This window comes from Mirounga angustirostris, unplaced genomic scaffold (genome assembly GCF_029215605.1).
Source record: "Mirounga angustirostris isolate CCGP_5_RB_7025 unplaced genomic scaffold, mMirAng1.0.hap1 SCAF_6, whole genome shotgun sequence".
NCBI lineage: Eukaryota > Metazoa > Chordata > Mammalia > Carnivora > Phocidae > Mirounga > Mirounga angustirostris.
Genome location: NW_026991714.1, coordinates 110194909 through 110215937, shown reverse-complemented (window position 1 = coordinate 110215937; position 21029 = coordinate 110194909). Strand labels below are relative to the sequence as shown.

The window sequence follows — 21029 nt, the reverse complement described above, 5'->3', positions numbered from 1 at the left end:
GCATCTACAGCTACAGCAAACATTAAATGAAACCCACTGCTAACCAAATTAACATAAAACCTAACTAAACATCTGTTTACCTCAGGATTATCCAATGTATCATGTCTACTTTTTAACAGAAATTATAAGGCATACTAGAATATATATACATAAATGAAGTCTGAAGATGCAAAATAAGGACCACAACTTGACTCAGATACCACAGAAAAGTTGGGATGATCAGACATGGAATTTAAAATAAGCACAATAACTATGCTTAGAGCTGTAAAGGGAAAGGTAGACAGCATGTGAGAACAGATGAGTAGTGTAAGTAGAGAGATGGAAACTCTAAGAAATACTCAAAAGTAAATCTAAATATAAAAAATACTGTAACATAAATGATGAATGCACTTGATAGGCTCATCATTAGAGTGCACACAACCAAGGAAAGAATCAGGGAACTTGAGTATTAATCAACAGAAACTTCCTGGCATGAAACACAAAACAAAAACAATATATTTAGAAAAAAAGAAGCGAAAAAAGAAAGGAAAAAATGATAAAATTGAAAAACTGTTGAAAAATTTCAAATGGTATAACATATGCATAACTGGAGTTACTGAAGGAGAAGAAAGAAAATGGAGCAGGAAAAATATGTGAATAGTAACTGAGAACTTTTCAAAATTATTGACAGACACCAAACCATAGATACAGGATGCTTACAGAATATCAAAACACCATAAAGGATAAATACCAAAAAAATCTACATCACAGCATATCATATTCAAGCTGTATTTTTTTAAAAAGGAAAAGAGAAGTAAAGAAAAAAATAACACAAAAATAAAATAAAATGCTGAAAATAAAACCAAAGAAAATAAAATCCTGCTTATAGAAGAAAAAGATGAACAAATATAGTGGAATTCTAACCAGAAATCATGCAAACAAGAAAAGACAGGAGTGAAATACTTAAGAATAAACACCAAACTGAAAATATATCTCTGGTTAAATTATCCATCAAAAATAAAGGAGAAATAAAGACTTTCTTAGACCAACCAACAAACAAAAAACAGGAAATTCATCACCAGCAGACTTGTCCTGCAAGAAATTTTAAGAGAAGCTTTTCAAGGAGAAACAAAATGATATAGGTTAGAAACTCAGATCTACCTAAAAAAGGAAAAATGCCAGAGAAGTAATAAGTAAAAGTAAATTAAAATATTTTATTTTTCTTATTATTAATAGATCAAGTTGAAAAAAAGTGTTTGTTCAAAATAATTGGGTATTGTGGATATACTGTATACACAAATTAATAATTGGCAGCAATTTTATAAAGAACAGGAGAAAGGAATTGTGAATACTCAATTATAAAATACCTGGACTAACCAGATATTTGAAAGTAGACTTAGATTAGTTGTAAATATATATTATAAAATCTTGAGTAACCACTAAAAAATTATAAAAAGAAGTATAATTGATATGTTAAAAGAGGAGAAAAAATGGAATCACACTAAATAATTAAAACCAGAGAAGGAAGAAATAGAAAAGAACAAAAGAAACAAAGAACAGGTGAAAAGAACTGAAAATGGTTATAAATATGGAAGATATTAATTGAACTATATCATTAATCACTTTAAATATGAATGGTCTAAATACACTAATTAAAAAACAGATTATCAGCATGTGTGAGAAAAAAACCGAACTATATGTTGTCTATAAGAAACCCACTTATATAAAGACAGAGATAGAATAAAAGTAAGAGAGGAGGTAAAAATATATCATGCTAAAAGAAAGCTGGAGTAGATATAATAATTTCAGACAAAGCAGACTTCAGAACAAGGAAAAGTTTTAGGGACAAAGAATGATGTAAAAAGTATCATTTACCTAATGATAAAGGGCTAATCCTCCAAGAAGATAAAACAGTTCTTAACATTTGTACACCTAGCAACAGAGCATCAAAATTCATAAGGCAACAACTGATAGAACCTCAAGGAGAAATAGACAAATCAACTATTATACTTGGAGTGTTCAACACCTGTCTATTAGTAATTGACAGATTCAGCAGTCAGGAAATCATTGAGGATACAGTTGATCCACATAGCACTTTCAATCAACTGCATCTAATTGATACTTATAAAATACTTCTAAAGTGGCAGTCTACACTTTTTTTTTTGAGCTCATGGAACATTCATCAAGATAAATCACATTCCTGGTTATAAAATACATCTTAAGAAATTTTTTTAAAAGATTTTTTTATTTTTTAAGTAATCTTTACACCCAGCGTGGGGCTCAAACTCACAACCCTGAGATCAAGTCTCATGCTCTACTGACTGAGCCAGCCAGTTGCCCCATCTAAAGAAATTTTTAAGAGACAGAAATCATAAATAGTATATTCTCAGACCATATTGCTAGAAATCAATAAGGAAAAGATAAATGGAAAATCCAAAACTCTTTGGAGAGTAAACAACATACTTGTAAATAACAGAAAGCTCAAAGAAAAGTCACAAGAGAAACTTTAAAATATTTTTAACTAAATGATAATGAAAATACAACTTATCAAAATTTGTGTTAGGTAATCAAAGCAGTGATTAGAGATAAATTTACAACATTAAATTTTTATATTTAAAAAGAAGAAATATCTAAAATCAGTCATCTGAATTTCTACCTTAGGAAACTAGAAAAAGAAGAGTAATTTAAACCTGAAACAAGCAGGAGAGAAATAATAAAAGAGAATTAATAAAATTGAAAACAGGGGTGTCTGGGTGGCTCGGTTAAGCGTCTGCCTTCGGCTCAGGTCATGATCCTAGGGTCCTGGGATTGAACCCCACACTGGGCTCCCTGCTTGGCGGGAAGCCTGCTTCTCCCTCTCCCACTCCCCACCTTGCTTGTGTTCCCTCTCTTGCTGTGTCTCTCTCTGTCAAATAAATAAATAAATTCTTTAAAAAATAAATAAATAAATAAAATTGAAAATAGGAAAAGAATAGAGAAAATCAACACAAGCAAAGCTGATGCTTTGAAATGATCAATAACATTAATAAATCTCTGGTTAACTAACCCAGGGGAAAAAAAAAAAGAGAAAAGATTATCAATAACAGAAGTGAAAGAAGCCATCACTACTACTCCCATGGACAGAAAAAGGTTAATAAAGGAACACTATGAATAACTGTATGCTCTCAAATTTGGTATCTTAGTTGAAATGGACCAATTTCTTGAAAGACACGTGTCATCAAAGTTCATGCAAGAGGAAATAGGTTAAGTTTAATCACCCTGTATCTATTAAAGCAACCTCCCTATTAACAAAATAAATGTCATTTAGGAGATCTGGAGATTCTAGGAAGGAATACAAACTTTGCTAAGGGAAAATGACTGTATTATAAATATATGAAAGAACATTAGTGGGAGGTGGGGATCAGGGGCATGCTGTCCTAAGTAACTTTGAAATGAGTGGAATCTGTAGACTAAAGGAAAAGTACTGCTCATAAACACTATCTGGCTGATAGATATATCTTTGATCTGTCTGCTGAGAGGGCTTAGAATCAAGGACATACTCAACAAAAACCTCCAGAAAATCTATACTGAACTGATGAAGTATGTCAAAATGACACAGGAACCAACTGAAAGAGCTACCAATGGCCACAGCTGAAAGAAGTTGATATAAAATAAGAAAAAATATTTATTGAATTATAACTTAAAGTATAAAATAAGTATCCATGAATTCATACTCTTAGATAAATGATGGACTTAAAAAATAAATGAGGAACAAGAGATAAACTCTTTGCAGTAGCATTCCAAATAACATGTAGATACTCTGCCTTTACAAAGGGGGAGCATAACTCCCACTCCTTAAGTGTGGGCTACACAGAGTCACTTCCTTCCAAAGAGAACTCTATAGAAAGGAAGGGAAGAGTAAGATCACAGGGGAGACTCCTAGCAATTACTACCTCAGGTGATAAAGTAATCATCAACAGTGTTAAATCATATTGATAATGTGCACTTTTGATGAGTGATGATTTGGCACTTTATCTCTGTTGTCTTTCTCCCCACACTCCATTACCCCCAATCTAATCACAAGAAAAACATCAAACTAATTCCAGTAGAGCAGCATCCTACACAATACTTGACCACTACTCCTAAAAACTGTCAGAGCCACTAAAACAAGGAAAATCTGACAAACTGTCACAGCCAAGAGGACATATGACAACCAAATGTTATGTGGTATCCTGGGTGGAATCCTGGAACAGAAACAATTAGGTAAAAACTGAGGAGACCTGAATAAACTCTGGATTTGAGTTAGTAACAAGGCATCACTATGGGTTCATTAATTTTAACAAATGTACCATGTTAATATATGAGGCTAATAGGAAAAACTGAGTAGAGTGTATATGGGAACTCACTGTACTATTTTTGCAACTTTTCTGTACATCTAAAACTGCCTTAAAAAATAAAGTCTACTTTAAAAAATAAAAAAGTTATCGCTTCTCAGCCTTTTGGCTAAGATCAAGTGTAAAAAATAAAAAGTTTAAAAAAAGCAAAAGATACATACCCCCAAAAAAGAAGCAAAAGAAGCAGAAGCAGAAGCAGAAACAGAAACAGAAGCAGAAGCAGAAGCAGAAGCAGAAGCAGAAGAAGAAGAAGAAGAAGAAGAAGAAGAAGAAGGAAAAAAAGAATGAGAAGAGAGAGGACAAGGATGAGGAGGAGGAGGGTCCGGGAGGAGGAGGAAAAGAGAAATTTAGAAACTAAAGGTAGAATTCAGTCTTTATTTTCAGCTATAGGCCCTCAAGGTGTAGAATCCACTCAGCAAACAGTCTGCAACAAACCTCCTTAAAGGCAGCGTAACTGACCACGATTTAATAAATTTTTATGCTCTATGCTGAAATCATTTCTTAGGATTCCTTCCAAAATTTATACACTTCCATCCCTGGGAGGAGTTATGGTCTGCATAATTTTATCCATGAGATAATATCTCCAGTGAAGCTGCCCGTCTGGCCCTTTCCATTAACATTGCTGTACACTGTTACAAAGTATGGTAGGTGACTTCATGTTCTTTCCTTGCACTCATACAGATCTTGACTTTTTGTGTGTGTACCTGTTTTGTTAAAACCTCATTCGGTATAACGTTCAAAATGTCACTTTAATACCTAATAAGGAGATGACACGGTCCATTCACTGGTCCTTCCAACATGAGCTGAATTGATTTCCTTTTAAACACCCACAGAGGCCCTGGTCAGTACTGTTATCTCTTGGCGAAGCACTCATCCCAACTGGCTTTCCCGAAAGCTCGCCTTGTGGGGGCTCCTGGGTGCTGCGGACCTCTGCTGTTGTTTGCACCGTCACCTGCCTTGCTCCTGACACACTGTTGATGGCGCACCAAAATCAATAGACCTGTCAAATGAAGCAGGCTCATGTTGGAAGTGGAGCGCAGACGTTTCCAGGCCTGCCCGATGCTCGCAGCAGGAGTCAGAAGGGTAAATGAAAGCGTGTCTGTGTTGGAAAGCAATGATGACAGAGCTGATAATCACCTGGTCTGGAACCCCAGGCAATAACGGCAGGAAGGAGGATATTTTTAAAGGGTTTTAAATGTTTATCTCTCTCTCTGCATTGCTCCCAACTCCTCTCTGTCTGTGTCAAAATGTTCTTTACTGGAAGTCTGACTTAGGAGCCCAGAGCATGGTGAAAATGAGTGATTATGGTATATTTTAAAGCGTGATTTCTGATGCAAGTAATTAAAAACAATTTGACCACTGTTGCTGTTAGGAAATTTTGCACCATATCCCACGCAGGAAGAATGATACCAACTGCAGTCAAACTTCAACCCATTTCCGTGGAAGCAAGATACACTTTCTATGCACGGGCTATAGCAACCACTGCTCCTCACTCCTACCCCCTATGACCCACCTTCTCACCTCAACCATGTGCCCCTTTCAGCCAGGGAGACTGAGCACATGCCATCATTCCCTCTTCTGAGGGAGCTCTTTGCTATTCTTATATTGTCGGGTCAGCTCCCAGACCTGCCTTCTATAAGCTCTAACAGGACTGTTCACTCACTGTTGACTGGAGGCCTTGGCAGATTCGTTGTGGGATTTTTTGGTTAATATCTCTCACCTACAGTAATCAGTAAGCTCCTTGAAAGTAAGGACACCATCATTTTGGGTCATCATTATATCCCTGGTCCTTAATGCAGCGCCTGGTCCTTACTAAATATTTAATATATATTTGAATAGATGAATGTATGAATCTATATTGAATCAACAAGTTAGAATTTGATATATACAACAAGAGATCAAGTTTTAAACCAGAACTATTCAAAGTTAACGTTGATTCATGCTATAAAGACGTTACCAATTACCTCTTCTGACCAACCCTCTTACAACTATCTGACAGAACTTCAGCTCACTCCCAAGACTCAGTTCGTATGTCACCTACTTTGGGCAGGATTCAGTATTCCCCCAGACAATCACAGATGTCCTTTTCCATTCTCTGATAGCTCTGTGACTTCATGTATCTACATTAGAGAACAAGTGCTGTATATGCTTACATACTTGTTTCTACCACGAGCCTGTGAGCTCCCCCATGTCAGGATCCATCTCTTCTGTTTGTAAGATCTTCATACAGTGCCCAGCATAGAGAAGTGTTTAATAAGTATTACAGAATAAATGGATGCCTCTCTCTACCAATCATCAAGGCTGTGTTAGGCACTAAATTCTTATGACTCTCCTAATGCATGCAAATATTATCTTCCAATACTTTCTCATTGAATGTTACTCCCCTAAACCTATCTTTCCTGAGAGGGTTCTTGAAAAAAGCGTGGGAAGGCATACATAATTTTATTCCCTTACTTTTCACTTAGGTATATTTTCTCTTGATTTTAAGAGAGAAGGGATCATCTCTCTTTTTAAAAAATTTTTTATTGTTATGTTAATCACGATACATTACATCATCAGTTTTTGATGTAGTGTGATCATCTCTCTTTTAAGGACTTTCTGATCCCTGAATCAGGCTGAGAAGTGTCGCTCAGGCTGGAAGTTATAATGCTAGCTCTAGCCCTCTCTCACGCAGGACACAGTCAATGAGGTCAGTTCATCTCTGAGTCACAAATGCTTCATCTGTTAATGACGATAAGGCGCTCGATGCTTCTACCGCACTGCCAGGTCTAGTTCTGCAGCCTCTGAGTCAAGTGTTTCCAGCGTATCATGTTGCTTCACTGAGGACTAGGTGTTTCACATCTTGTTAAATGACTGTAAAGTGAAACCCTTCCCCATGAATGTTTAACGAACTTAAGGGAATGCCAGATGCAGACAATTCATTTGTTAAACACTGCAATTTGCAAAGAATTTCAAGTAGTTAACCTGGGCTTCAAGATAAAATAAAGACAGATTTGCCTGATATGGTGTCCCAGCAGGAAATTTTCCCTCCCAAGGATTAGAGTGTTTGTGGATAACCCATCACCCTTTGTGTAGTAGAAACAATGATAGCACTCCTATGCTGGGCATTCAGAATTTCCTACTGGATGCACTATGCAACTTGAGCTTGGACTCTGGATTTCCTCCCCACTCTTGATATTTGGGGAGGATAATTTTCTGTTGCGGGGGGAGGGCTATCCTGTACATTGTGGAATATGTATCAGCACTTCTGCCCTCTGCTCATAGATGTCTCTCAAGCTGTAACACCCAAAGTCTCTCCAGACTTTGCCAAAAGTTCTCTGGGACAACACTGCCCCCGGTTGAACCGCTGAGTTGTAAAGTTGTGAGTTTGCCTTTCTGCTACTCACAGGCAGGCTGGCAGCGATAAAATTTTTTTGAGTCCCATTTCCCTCTTGTGCACATAGGGGGTGTAAATTAAGTCGTTGCTGTTAGGACGAAACGAGGCGATGTATTTATATCATTTAGCATGATTCTGTATATGTACTCAGTCCATGATATTTGCTATTATGATGATCACGATTTCATTTATCATTGTTTGCTTTTAACATTGACGTTGGTATTTCCTCAAAGATCTTGCCAGAAGAAGAAAGAAAAAATAGACCTACAAAGAAAAACTGCTTTACTGAATTTTCTTCAATACCCTTGCTTTTTTCAATATTCATGCAAAAAATCTGAGCCACACATCAGATTACTGCTTGCCCTCAGACCAGTGCTACCTGGCTTCCAGCTACATAGATGTCCTCTATACTTCTCCTTGCATATCTTCAGCATAAAATGGAAGGAGAGCAAATGCTCTTAAAACTTTCTTTTCCTTTCCAATGTATTATTGATATATATTCTCCATTACTATTTTCTCCCATAATACACTACATGAAAAACTACAGTCCAATTGTTATTTGATTCTTATAACAAAAATAGGAGCAAGAGTATCAGCAGGACATAACTCACCAGACTGAACATTTGACTAGAAATATATGGACTAAGATTGTACTACACAGTCAAATAGTTAAATGTAAATTTAAAAAATACCATGTTCTCCTATTAAATTAGCAAAAGAAATGATGACAAAGGTATAACAAACCTAGTAGTGACCCACATTGCTTTCTAGCACTGAAACTGATATGTGCCTGTGGGAGAGCAACTTATTTATTCCAGTCTAGTCTGGTTAAAGGGACCTCCCTTGGGCCCAAGCAGGCGAAGTGTAGGCTGTTATGGCCAGCATGCATGTGTCTCCTCGATGCACCTCACTCTCCTTCTCCAGGGTCCTTACAAGCCTTCCTTTCCTATCTATTCTCTGCCTCAACTCCCAGCTCAGCCTAAAACTGATGATCCCTTGAAATGTATTGTCCTAGCTGACCACACCCCAAGCCAGAGGAAAAAAAATGTCCTATATATATTCTCTTTATCCTAAATGGGAGAAATATAAAGACACTTTCCCACATCTTATCTTGGGCCCTGTGGGAATGATCTAGTTGAGCCCACCCTCTGCTTCCCTGGCTAACATACAAAATGTGGGTATGGGTGGGCCGAGAGGGGAGGAGAGGGAAAGAAAAAGAAAAGAAAATCCAATGTGCCCCAAAGTCTTTCAAATGTTGCAACCCCATACACTTTGTAATTTCTTGTTATTCTAATTCTAATCATTCCAATCAAATGAGGGGTGGGGATGCATATGAATGAGGAGTTTATTTTCATAGTCCTTTAATAGTAAACAATAGGAAAGAACAGGAATGTCTACAAGAAGAGAAGGATGAGGACATTGTGAAGTGGCCACCTTGTGGACAATTATGCTATCTCTCAAATGAGTTTGTGGAGAGCGTAAAGCAGACAGAAAATGCTATTGATCATCTGTTTGGTGAAAATGAAGGATACAAAACTATATGTGTGTTTTGGCTGCAACCCTGTAAAACGCATAGGGACTGACCCAGACTCTTCCCAACCAAACTCTAGACAGCCTCCTCTGAGCCCTCTTTTCTACTGGGCCTTAACTTTGGCCTCTAAGAATTGCAGATTCCCAGCACAAATGACTTCATTCACTCATCCCCACGTTAAAAGACTTGAGTAAACTCTAATATAGTCCCTTTCTCTGTTTTTTAATAGCCTCTAATAGCTCAAGGCTTCACCCCTAGAATGACCCTAACCTTCCTTAAAACACCTGCCTGAAAAACAAAACAAAAACAAAAACTCCAAAGTCTCCAAAAGAATTTACTGTTTGTTCTAGCCAATGCTGGAGGAGGAAAGGCCCCTGACCTGCCTTTCTTGGAGCATTTACTTGAACAAGGCTTATAAATGTAAGCTGCCCTTTGTCATTTTGAGATGAATATGTATCTCCAACAACTCAGGAGTTTCTTTCTCAAGGACCTGAAAGCCAAATATTTGAAATGTAATAAGGAAGGATAGGACCTCTGTCTCCCTGTCTCTGTGGAAGTAACAGAATTCTAAACTCCATTAGTTGTCAGCTGACTAGCACACTGACCAACTCTGATTTTTTACTTCCCTGACTCTGTCAAGCCCCCACTGATTCCTCTCTCTATTCCCTCATTCTCCCTTTAAAACAACCAGTCACCTCTGTACAAGTTGAAGTTGAGTTCAGTTTGTGCTGCAGCTTCTTCCATAATGCAAAAATACATTACTGATTAAAATCTGTCCTTACTATCTTAACTAGTGACTGGCTTTGTTTCTCTTCAGCAGGTCCAGTTGCTAAGGAATTGAAACCCTCCATCACTGCATTTGTGTGGTGAGGTGGCAAGATAATACTCAGAAATCATTAGCAAAACCATCCCTTCTGTTACAGAAAAGAACAGTCCCCACATAACTATGATTACAAGTTTAACAAAACTTTGCTGGGAAGCAATTCTGATTTATGAATTCCACACTAAACATCTAAGTACATCTGTTATGCATAGCAAATGGTTACTTTCTGGGTAGATTTTTTAGAATCACAAATGATGTATAAATTCCCAGTGATTTATGCATTGGGAGGGGCATGAATATGTCCTGGGTGATTGTCTATTATACTCAAATACTAGGTTTATACCACAGCCTTTGTTCCTTCCTTTTGTGTCTCAGAATCTGGAAGTGCAATCTTATATGGGGGCAAAGAATTGTTACCTTGAGAGGAATATTTCAGTGTGTCTTAGATGATATTTGCTTGTCTTTAATTAGTGTTTTGTAATGTATCTCAGAAATGATTAAAACAACTGTAGAAAGAATGTAGGATTCAAAGAGCTCGTATTTCAAGTTCTGCTATCTATTTAAGGTTTGGTATTAGGACATACTGACTCTGAGAATACAACTCTCCCTTCCCACCTCTCTTACCTTTGACATCTCTCACACCCCTTACTTACCTTGGAGTTCCTTGAATATAGTACACATTCCATGGCTCTTTTTTTTCTGTTTTTCCTAGTCTCTTTGACTAGCTGATGAACATGTCACCCATCCAGCTCCCTTTGGTTTCCTCACCAATCTATTGGAATGTCAACCATCTCAGGCCACATACCCCCTCTGGTTCTGGTGTCCGTATCTCTTACCACATTTAAGTTCCCATAAGGTAGAGAACATTGTATCCCTGGGCCCCAGCACAATTTCCAACATGTAGTTAGAATGTAATAAGTCATTATGGAACAAACAAATGAAGCTCTTTTTTTCTTCTAGAGATTAATTTATATTGCAGATTGTAATCAAAAGCTGAGATTTAATTTTTCTCTGTTTCAACTTGTACATGTGCACATGCCTACACACCGAACTGCAAGATGATTTAAGGAAAAATCTACAAAGTACTGAAAAAAATATACAAGTCTGATCCCAAGCTCCCATCCCCTCTGAACTGGAAGCACTGAGGTGGGTTGGAGGAACAGAGGTATAGACAGGAAACTTACATTTTGCAGCTGGACATGATTTTTCACCAAGTTCTCTGACTTTGCCATTGTGCTGGATGCTTTGAGGCTATAGTTTTTACCATTTTGTGTTTCTTTCAGCTGCTCTTGAATTTGTTTAGCTTGTTTCCTGCAGGTTTAAATAAACAAACACATAAATAGTTACATCAGTTTGTTCTATTCATATTTTGGGGGTTCATTCGTTCCCAACATCTCTATTTGTCATTTGTGAAAGCTGGAAAACTCAGTTAACAAAGAACATCCTTCCTTCATTTTCAACCTACCAACCCCATTTGATAAGTTCTAATTTGGAGAGAAGCTGGTTTTATCTATCAACATCCTGGGATTCACACCCAGTGGTGTGCCAAGGGCAGACAGAAGCATAACACATCATCCTGGCCCCCAGAGATGCAAGAGGTCCCTAACCCTTAGTGCTCAGAGGTAAAGAATTAGAAATGCTCTGCAGTAACCAGTGGAAAAATGTGAAGCTTGTACCTAGCAGCCACATATAACATAGTACAAAGTTACATCTCTATTTGTTACATTTACATTTCCAAACATGTGTAGTTTGATCGCATAGCCTGCATATATACCATGAGTATATTTTCTCTTCTACAATTTAGAAATAGCTCATTTATTGTTACCATTAGACCTGAATGTAAAGATTTTTATTTCTACTTTGTAAATAATAATAAAAATATAGTTAAGTCTTGAAAGAACATCTGCTATGTGCCAAGCATCATTTTAAGCGTTTTCGATGTATCAACTCACTTATTCTTCACGATAATTCTGTGTGATGAGGCATTAACCTATACTCATTTAATATATGAGGAAACTGAGGCACAGAGAAGTTAAATAATTTTTCCAGAGTCACATTGCTAGTAAGTGGTGGAGCTGAATTTGAACCCAGCCCATCTGGCTGCATACTCTGTACTCTCAACCACCACTTGGGACTGTCAAACCCCTTGCCCATATTTCCACAGCTTCTCAGTGGAAAGACTGAGACTATTCTCGAGTTTCAGACTCTGAGTAAAGTACTTTTGTCTGTATATGTGGGTGACTGTTGCTTAAGTCATACAGTGGCTACACCAGAAGGATGCAACAAACTACTCCCTTATTAGCTGCTCTCTTCCAAGGGCTTTACAGTAATTATATATCAGCAGAAGACTCAGTGCCCATAAACACACACACACACACACACACACACACATTGCAGAATCATCCTGCCCACCCCGAACTTTTAACTCTTCCTAAGATCCCTGTCAAAGATAGAGCCTTCGGTGGAATATGTGCACGGTTTCCTGCAGAGAACTTTTCCTGAGAATGGACTTGGGTATCAGAGGGACTGGGATTTGAATCCCAAAACTGCCACCCACCACTTCTATTTTGATTTCCTAAATTGAAATGACTGTTTTCCTAAACTTCTCTGAGGCTCAGTTTCCTCATTTGTGCATGGTGTTGTAAAAGCTAACTTCCATGGGTACTGTAGAAACCGAATATGAGAACACCTGTAAGGTGTTGATCTGTTCCCCTTCTCATCGTTTAGCAAGCTTAGTTGTATGGGCAGATCCTACAGAGAAATTAGAACATTGGCTCAAAGATAAAAGAAAGGATGGTATTAATTGCATCTCTCACAAGCAAGTGACAGTGTTTGCTACCAGATTTGGAAGTTCTGAGCATCATTAACTCTTTTGAATTTATAATAGCAGTGATGTAGCTCTGTTTGTTTAAAAATTTTTTATCTTTTCAATTGTTTTGGGGGGCTTTTATCTCCAGTACCTTTAGTTGCTTTAATACAGTTGTAATAATATATCTATTTCCTAAGAGCTAACCTGTAGCCTATTGTTAAAAATAAATCTATCATATCAGCATCTTATGAAGCACATTATAGCCACAAAATCCCATCAGGGATTCACTGATGAAGGAAACAGGAGATCAGGAGGTTCTGCCCAAGTAAATTATCATGAGGCAGTAAAGGGGACTTGGCACAGAGTGAAGACCCAGTTACTCTCTGAAGGATTAAATAGTAGAAACATTAACTATCTGTTCAGTAATTCTGTAATTCAGTGTCCGGGAAATGCCGACTTCTGAAAGAATTTTCCTCATAAAAACGCGTGACTGCAGTTTCCTAAGTCCTTATATAATTTGCTTTGCTTTACTGGCTTCTCACTGAAGTCCCAACTCACTAATATTCCAGGATAAACAGGCTTTCCTTTCTGAACCAGAAAGGTATCATCCCTACCCTGTCCCAAACACACATATTTTTGCTCTTTCCTCCCTCACCCAGCAGATGGGAACCAGGACAGGAGAGGTGTCTGATTAAAATACCATTAGCTCTCTCACAGGAGTCGATGCTCTGGGAAAGACAAGATACGGGCATTGTACACTAGAACCCTACTAGCCTAACAATGTCAGTGTTAACATTTTATAGTTCATTGAGATTTAAGTTTCTCTGGTCCAGTTCATCAGAAAGAAATGGCATGTATGGGCACCTGGGTGTCTCAGTTGGTTAAACATCTGCCTTCAGCTCAGGTCATGATCCCAGGGTCCTGGGATAGAGTCCCGCATCAGGCTCCCTGCTCTGCGGGGAGCCTGCTTCTCCCTCTCCCACTCCCCCTGCTTGTGTTCCCTCTCTCGCTGTGTCTCTCTCTGTCAAACAAATAAATAAAATCTTTAAAAAAAAAAAAAAAGAAAGAAATGGTATGTAAGTTGTGGAATATCAGGCATCACAAGTACACTGGTTGGCATTACTGGTAATGTTGTGGGATGGGTTCCTGGGGAAGCAGGCACTGAGAGGGAGACAGCATGCAGGATTTTTATTAAGGGAGGCTCTTTGGATCATATTTGTTTTAGCAACTGGAGGGCTAAGATATTCACTGCTCAAGAGAATCAAAGCTGCATATCAGAGCACTCACTGCCTGTCTTTAACAGGCTTTCCTTGGGCTAAAATCTTTGACTTCCGAGTGTGATACCTATAGTCAGGGCTGGTTTTTACTGGGAGCACCATTTTTCCTTTTTCCTTCTGTTTTTCCCAGTCGTGATCATTATTTGTCCTAGCTTCTACCTCCTGGAACATCTCCTCTCCTATCCCAATTCCGTTTTTTAGAGTTGAATTGTGTCTTGCACTTCCCAAGTCTACTAAGGACTCCTACAGGCAGCCTCACACTTCTTACCCATATGAGTTGAAAGTAAAAAGAAACCTAGAAGAATTTATAGTTGCCACGTGAGCCCCATCAGCCAGATCTGAATAGCTCAACTAATAGTTCCATTAACCACTTATGGGAATATATGAGCTTATTGGAAGTGATGAGAAGATAATTTCTTTCATTGTGTCCTTTAGAGTTGTGGAGGTTCAGTTAACTCAGAAAATCCTCTAAATCCAAGAAGGTGTTGATCACTTCTACCTCATCATGTTATCTACCTTCAAACTTTCATCTAACAATTTGCTATAATATTCCATGTGGTTAAGTAATGCCATACCAAGGGTCACAAGACAATGGACAAAGGACCAGAGTGGTAGATCTGAGGAATTATTGGAACTAAAATATAAATGATCCAAGGGAATATGAGCTTTTGGGTAACTCCTGACTCTCTGGCTAGAAACTGTATATCCCAGCATACAGAATGCTGGTTTGAGTGCATTTATTTAAAAACCAATGATGGAGAGTTCCTAGAACCCTAGAAGACTTGGCACTTCCAAGATGAAGTCAAACAAATGATACACATATTAACAACCTTATGGTATGTGTGAAAGTAAGGACAGATTAAGGTAGAGTCTGCCTATGCTATTATCCCTGAGATCTGGGGATGGGAATTAGAATTCCAGGAATGAGTGGAAAGACACATGTGCCAGTGTGATATAAAAATTTACACTGCTTTCAGCTATATAGATTAGATGCTTGGTGTGAGGTGTAGCACTCCTCTCCGGCAAAGAAAAATAAAGGAAGACCCTGCCTGGAAACTGTGCTAGAAGGAAATACACTCTAGGTCTCTAATGAGAAATGTAATTCCAGTCGGAATAGCCTTCAATTTTTAGTATTACTTTATTATTCTCACATTTTCTTATTTATTTAATTTTTAATAAAAATGTGTCCCAGCTGGGCAGGCAGAAAGACAACATCCTGATTAGTGTTCCTCCCCTGGCTCAGTTCTGGAAGTCCCCCAGAATGAATGATGTTGCACAGTGTTTACATTAAACCCCCACACCTCACTAAGGTGACGTTAGTATGAGGGGAAACTGGGTCTGGGTTATGTGGGATCTAGCTGTACTATTTTCACAGTAATTCTGAAAATCTAAACCTATGCTGAAATAGTTCATTAAAAAATAATAGCCCCAGGAGGAGGTGTTCGTCTCAGAGCCCACGTGCTGCCTGGAGAGGGAGAGATTGACAGCCCTGAAGATGGAGGTCCTCGAGTCATCCAGCTGCTCTCTGTTCTTGTGATTGTCATAATCAGTCTTTCCCTTACATGTGGTACAACTACAAATTATACTCTAAAAATAAGTGATTAACCACCACTTGATGGTAATTTGCTTATTGTTAAATACACAACTTCTTTCCTGTGCACAGCACTTGCAGGGAGACCCTTTGAACGCCCTGTGGCTTGTGATTACCCCTCTCGTGCTCCGGTGCATGCGCTTCACTCTGTATGCTCTTCACTCTGTAGTTACCCAGCCTCTCAGTTGCAGTGTGGAAAACCGTAGGCGTTAACCATAGCAAGCCTTCATTATTTACTCTTTGGAACACCATGCTATGCTCTATAGAATGCTATCCCATTAATCCCTGACAAATTCTATAAGGTAAGTATTATTTTCGGCCATATTTTACCAAAAAAGAAACCGAGGCTGAAGGACTGGATGCAATTTGCCTAATAATACACAAAAAGCAAGTGGCACCCCGGTGATTTGAATGCAGGTGTTGAGTGAGGCATGTAAAATCCTGACCATATATCACGTAAGCTCCCTAGAGGACGCCAAGCATTATGGGCGGCACCAGGGCATGATAATCCTGATTATTCACCCTAAATAGTTTCACCTTCCACCATCTAGCAGGAGGACCGTGGGAGCCAATGTGGTAGAGTGGTTTGGAGCATGCAATTTCAACTAGGACTGGGGAAATTCAAAGACCCCATCTGTGTGGCTTTGACAAATTAATATTTTAAAATTAACTTCTGTTATTATTTGAAAAGTGCAGCAATAATGAACAATTCCAATTGTTGTGAGGAATGGGGGATAAGCTCAGTGTCCCTGACAAAGGGTTCTCAAAAATGAACACTAATAACTGTCACAGCCAAGAGTTGCCTAGGAGACGTGACAATTAAATATGATGTGGTATCCTAGATGGGGGCCTGGAACAAAGTGCATTAGGTAAAAGCTAAGGATATCTGGAAGTATGAACTTCAGTCTGAATATTATTTCATTCATTCATTGTGACAAATGCAACATACTAATATAAGACACTAGTATTAGGGGAAACTGGGTCTGGGTTATGTGGGATCTGTACTATTTTCACAGTAATTCTGAAAATCTAAACCTATTCTGAAATAGTTCATTAAAAAATAATAGTTACTAATTATGGATTCATACCCGAGTTTCCATTATTTTTTAAAATCATAATTGCTGTTCTTTTTAAAGATCAACATATACAACATGCAGACAGGTGTCATAAACTATATCTGGAAATGGACCCATTTTTAGAAGAGCAAATGTGTAGACAAATATAGGTCCAATGAAAAGCAATTACACATTGGCTTGCATTTCAGACAAGCTGTAGGAATAGAATCTGCGCCAACTTCTTAAGGCTTGCGTGACTTAAATAAAATTTCCATAAATAAAACACCTTTATCAAAGTCCCTTTGGAATAAATATATTTGTATGTATATATAGGTATGTATATATTTTATTATACTTTATTAGTCAAAGTTAGCACCTTTATCATAGCAAAAGTTTTGGTTTCTTTTTTTAAAAATTTATGTATTTATTTACTTAAGTAATCTTTACACCCAATGTCGGGCTCAAACTCACAACCCTAAGACAGGAGCCACATGCTCTTCTGACTGAGCAGCCAGGTACCACAGAAGTTTTGATTTCTTAGCAGGGTAAGTATGGGGGATATTTGAGATGTGCTTACCAATTGATGAAACAAAGTAGATCTTATAGTATTCATATTTCATAGTTGGCTGAAACCTTTATGGGTATCAGGTAAAAATACTATGAAAGGAAAAGTGTGGTTTTTTTTTTTTTCCAAAAAAGTCTAGCATTTGTTGACAATACTTAGGTCTACACCAGTGACCTCTCTATTCAGAAGTGTTAACCCCTTAGTGATAGGCAGATACTGAGCTGTTACTTTTGGCAGGTAATCAGAAACTGCAAAGAACATGGAGTGTTCATGATCACAGAGAGGAATGATCACTATGTGCACCAAAGAGAAACCACACACACACGCACACACACACGCACGCACACACGTGCACGTGCACACATACTGCATATACTCCCCACAGTCTATAAGAGATTCTAAGTCATTTGTAGATGTTTGATGGACCCATTTGCACAAGATCCCTCTGCCTGGAGCAGAGATTGTGAAGTTAAAGAAAGACAAAGTGCTTCCTCTGAGAAGTAACCTTTTAACACTTGAGAGAGATGGTCTTACTTGCTTTTGAAGTAGAATGCTGCACAGAACATGCCCACGATGACAATTCCAAAGATGATACACGAAATTGACAGCACCTGCCTTTGATACACTTCTTCACTCTCTGTGAATTTGAAAAAAAGAATTAGAATGGATGTTAGCAGGGCACTATTTCTATCCTTGGACTTCTGAGTTGGTAGGAGCTTTTCAAAGCAAACTTTTTTCCCCTGTCATGAATAGGAAAACACGAGGAAGTTATTATGATTCAATTTCTTTGCAATCATCTCCAGGCTGGCTGGTTGTTATTTTTTGTATATGCATGGTTAAAACACACTTATACACATATAGCACAATGATGAATCTTACTATCAAAAGGCATTCCATAAATTTAGCACATACTGGGACATATGTTTTTGAAATTATGGGGCCCCGAATAACCTCCCAGAGAAAGAAATATGTGTCCGCCAGAATTTCCTGTGCCAGTGATGACTTCCAATTTATTTTATGTGATACTGATGCCACTGTATTTTCTGATTTGGTCCTCGGCTGTCTGTCTCCCATTCATCCATCCACTATTATGACTGACATCACTAATGAAAGAGAACCTCAATATGTATGTGAATATTTATTCACCCATTCTTGACTACTTCAATACCAATGATCTGGCACAGTAATCTCAACCTCCATTACCAAGGTCATATCTTATAGCTTCTTATCGCAAAAAAATAAGAATTCAAAAATAAGCATGTCACTTTTTAGCCATTACCATTTACACTCCCAGCTCATTTCTGAAGTGTGTCTACTGAAGCAGTTCTTCCAGCTCATCAAGACCTTTTTATCTATAGGTCTCAGAACTTTCTATCTGTTAATTATTCTCCCCTTGTCTTCATTTTCTTTCTTTCTTTACACAGAGAGACTATGATCCATGATTACACTCATTCACTCTCTTGCAAATACCCTCAACTACTGATCTCTTTCTCTTCCCCTTTAACCCATTTGGCAGAATAACTGCATACAAATCCAAGAAGCTGCCTTTTTCATACCTCTACCTTGAGCAGCTCAGAATTGGGAGAGAAGATTATACAATCAGGAAGATGGGCAGCAATAAAAGTTGACAATGGCATTACTTAAGTGACATCTAATAGTGACTAATGACCTCATCAGCCTGCTTCTCCATTTTTCTAATGGTTACCCATACCTCCTCCATATTACTCAAACATCTGACTTACTCTCCCTCACTTTCAGATCTCCCTATATATGTTATAAAGAAAAGGAAGTCTGAATAGTATAAATCATCTCTACTTATAATACAAAATACACAAAATTAACTGCATCTGTATCTATTATTTTGTTTCTCTCTTAACATAGTGCAGTAGTTCTCAAACTTTACAGTGCATTGGAATCACCTTGAGAACTACTGAAAAACCAATTGCCACCTACTTTCTCTCCTAGAGTTACTGATTTAGCAGGTATGAAGTGGAGACAGAATATTTGCATTTTTTTTAAAGTTCCAAGGTTTCCAAGGTGATTCTGATGTTGCTGGTCTGTGAAATATACTTTGAGAGCCACTGAATAGAACAAATAAACAAGAACAAATAAAAAGATACTCAACATCATTAGCCATTGTAGAGTTGAAAATTAAACTATAATGAGACACATGGCATCGCTACTAGAATCACTAATATTAAAGGCTGACCATACCAAGGGTGTGAACAATTTGTATTCTCATGTACTTCTGGTAGAAATGAAAAATGGTATAACCACTTAAAAAATAGTTTCATAGAAAGTTAAGCACATACCTATCTTATGACATAGCCATTCCATTCCTAATGGACTATGCAAGCATATGTTCATTATGTACATAAATATTCATAGCAGCTTTACTTGCAATAGCAAAAAAACCAAAAAACTAAAAACCTGGAACAATCCAAAAGCCAATTAGCAGGTAAATGAATAAACAAACTGTGGTATAGCCATACAATGGAATCTCACTTAGCAATAAAAAGGAATGAATTAGTGATATAAGCAAATCTACACATGAATCTCAGAATAACTAGGTTGAGTGCAATAAGTCAGACAAGAAAAAGTATCTGTTGTGTTATTCCAGTTATATAAAATCCTGGAAAATGGAGGCATGCCTGAATGGCTCAGTAGTTTAAGCGTCTGCCTTTGGCTCAGATCATGATCCCAGGGTCCTGGGATTGAGTCCCGAGTCAGGCTTCCTGCTCAGTGGGGAGCCTGATTCTCCCTTTCCTCCCCACTCATGCTCTCTCTCACTATCTCTGTTGCTATCTCTGTCTCTCTCTCAAATAAGTAAATAAAATCTTAAAAAAAAAAAATCCTGGAAAATGGAAACTAATCCATAGTAGCAGAAAGCATGAGTGGATAGCTGGGGTCAGGAGTAGGGAGGAGTAGAGGAAAGAGACCACAAAGTGACATGAGGAGACAACTGGAGAGTCATAGATATGCTCATTGTCTCAAATGTGATGATGTTCTCATGATGAATACTTATGTCAAAATGTATCAAATGATAAGTTTCATATAAGTGCTTTATTTTACGTAGCAAATACAGTAGCAAGTATAGTAGCAAAATATTAATCCTGGGGGACAAAAGAATACAGGGAATATAGAAGTATAGACATAATATAAAAAAATACATGCTTGATACAACATTGTTCACCCATACTAACCAGTGTCTTTTTCTTCCACCATGTCTAACATTCAACTCTTCAGAGTCTCAATACATACTCCTCTCTTTCTCTCTCCTGAATATTATTCTTGTATTAGTCCTTTAAATGTCTACTCACCTTTTTGGTCTCAAATTAAGTGTTGTTACCTCAAAAAAATCTTGCACTGCACTGTAAACTTCATTGGTGCAAGGGGCCGTGTTTTTGTTGATCTATTTGTTCGATTCGCTATTTCCCCAACACCTAGTGCAACGCTTCTTACATAGTTGACACTGTAAGACTTATTGCCTAGGGAATAAGTGGATATTTCTGCCTTTAGAGGGATTTTCTGCTTTAAGTTGTGTACGATACATCAAGTCTCACCTGGGGATGTTCTTCAGGTTTATTACTTCTCTTTTATCCATACTATGTCCTCCCTGGCTTCCTGCAAATCCTCCTCTCCTGAGCGAC

General features: G+C 37.9%; 1 protein-coding gene across 4 annotated transcripts in view; it reads right to left on the bottom strand.

Moving 5' to 3' along the window:
• Positions 1–21029, bottom strand: part of NRG3 (neuregulin 3) — a 1020119-nt gene that overhangs the window by 15652 nt on the left and 983438 nt on the right. For all 4 annotated transcript variants that reach the window (XM_045878223.1, XM_045878224.1, XM_045878225.1 and 1 more), the window contains exons 5-6: positions 17914–18016; positions 11267–11393 (exon numbers count right to left, since the gene is read on the bottom strand). In XM_045878223.1, the coding sequence (XP_045734179.1) occupies positions 11267–11393; positions 17914–18016 (230 nt within the window). The remainder of the gene's footprint in view (positions 1–11266; positions 11394–17913; positions 18017–21029) is intronic.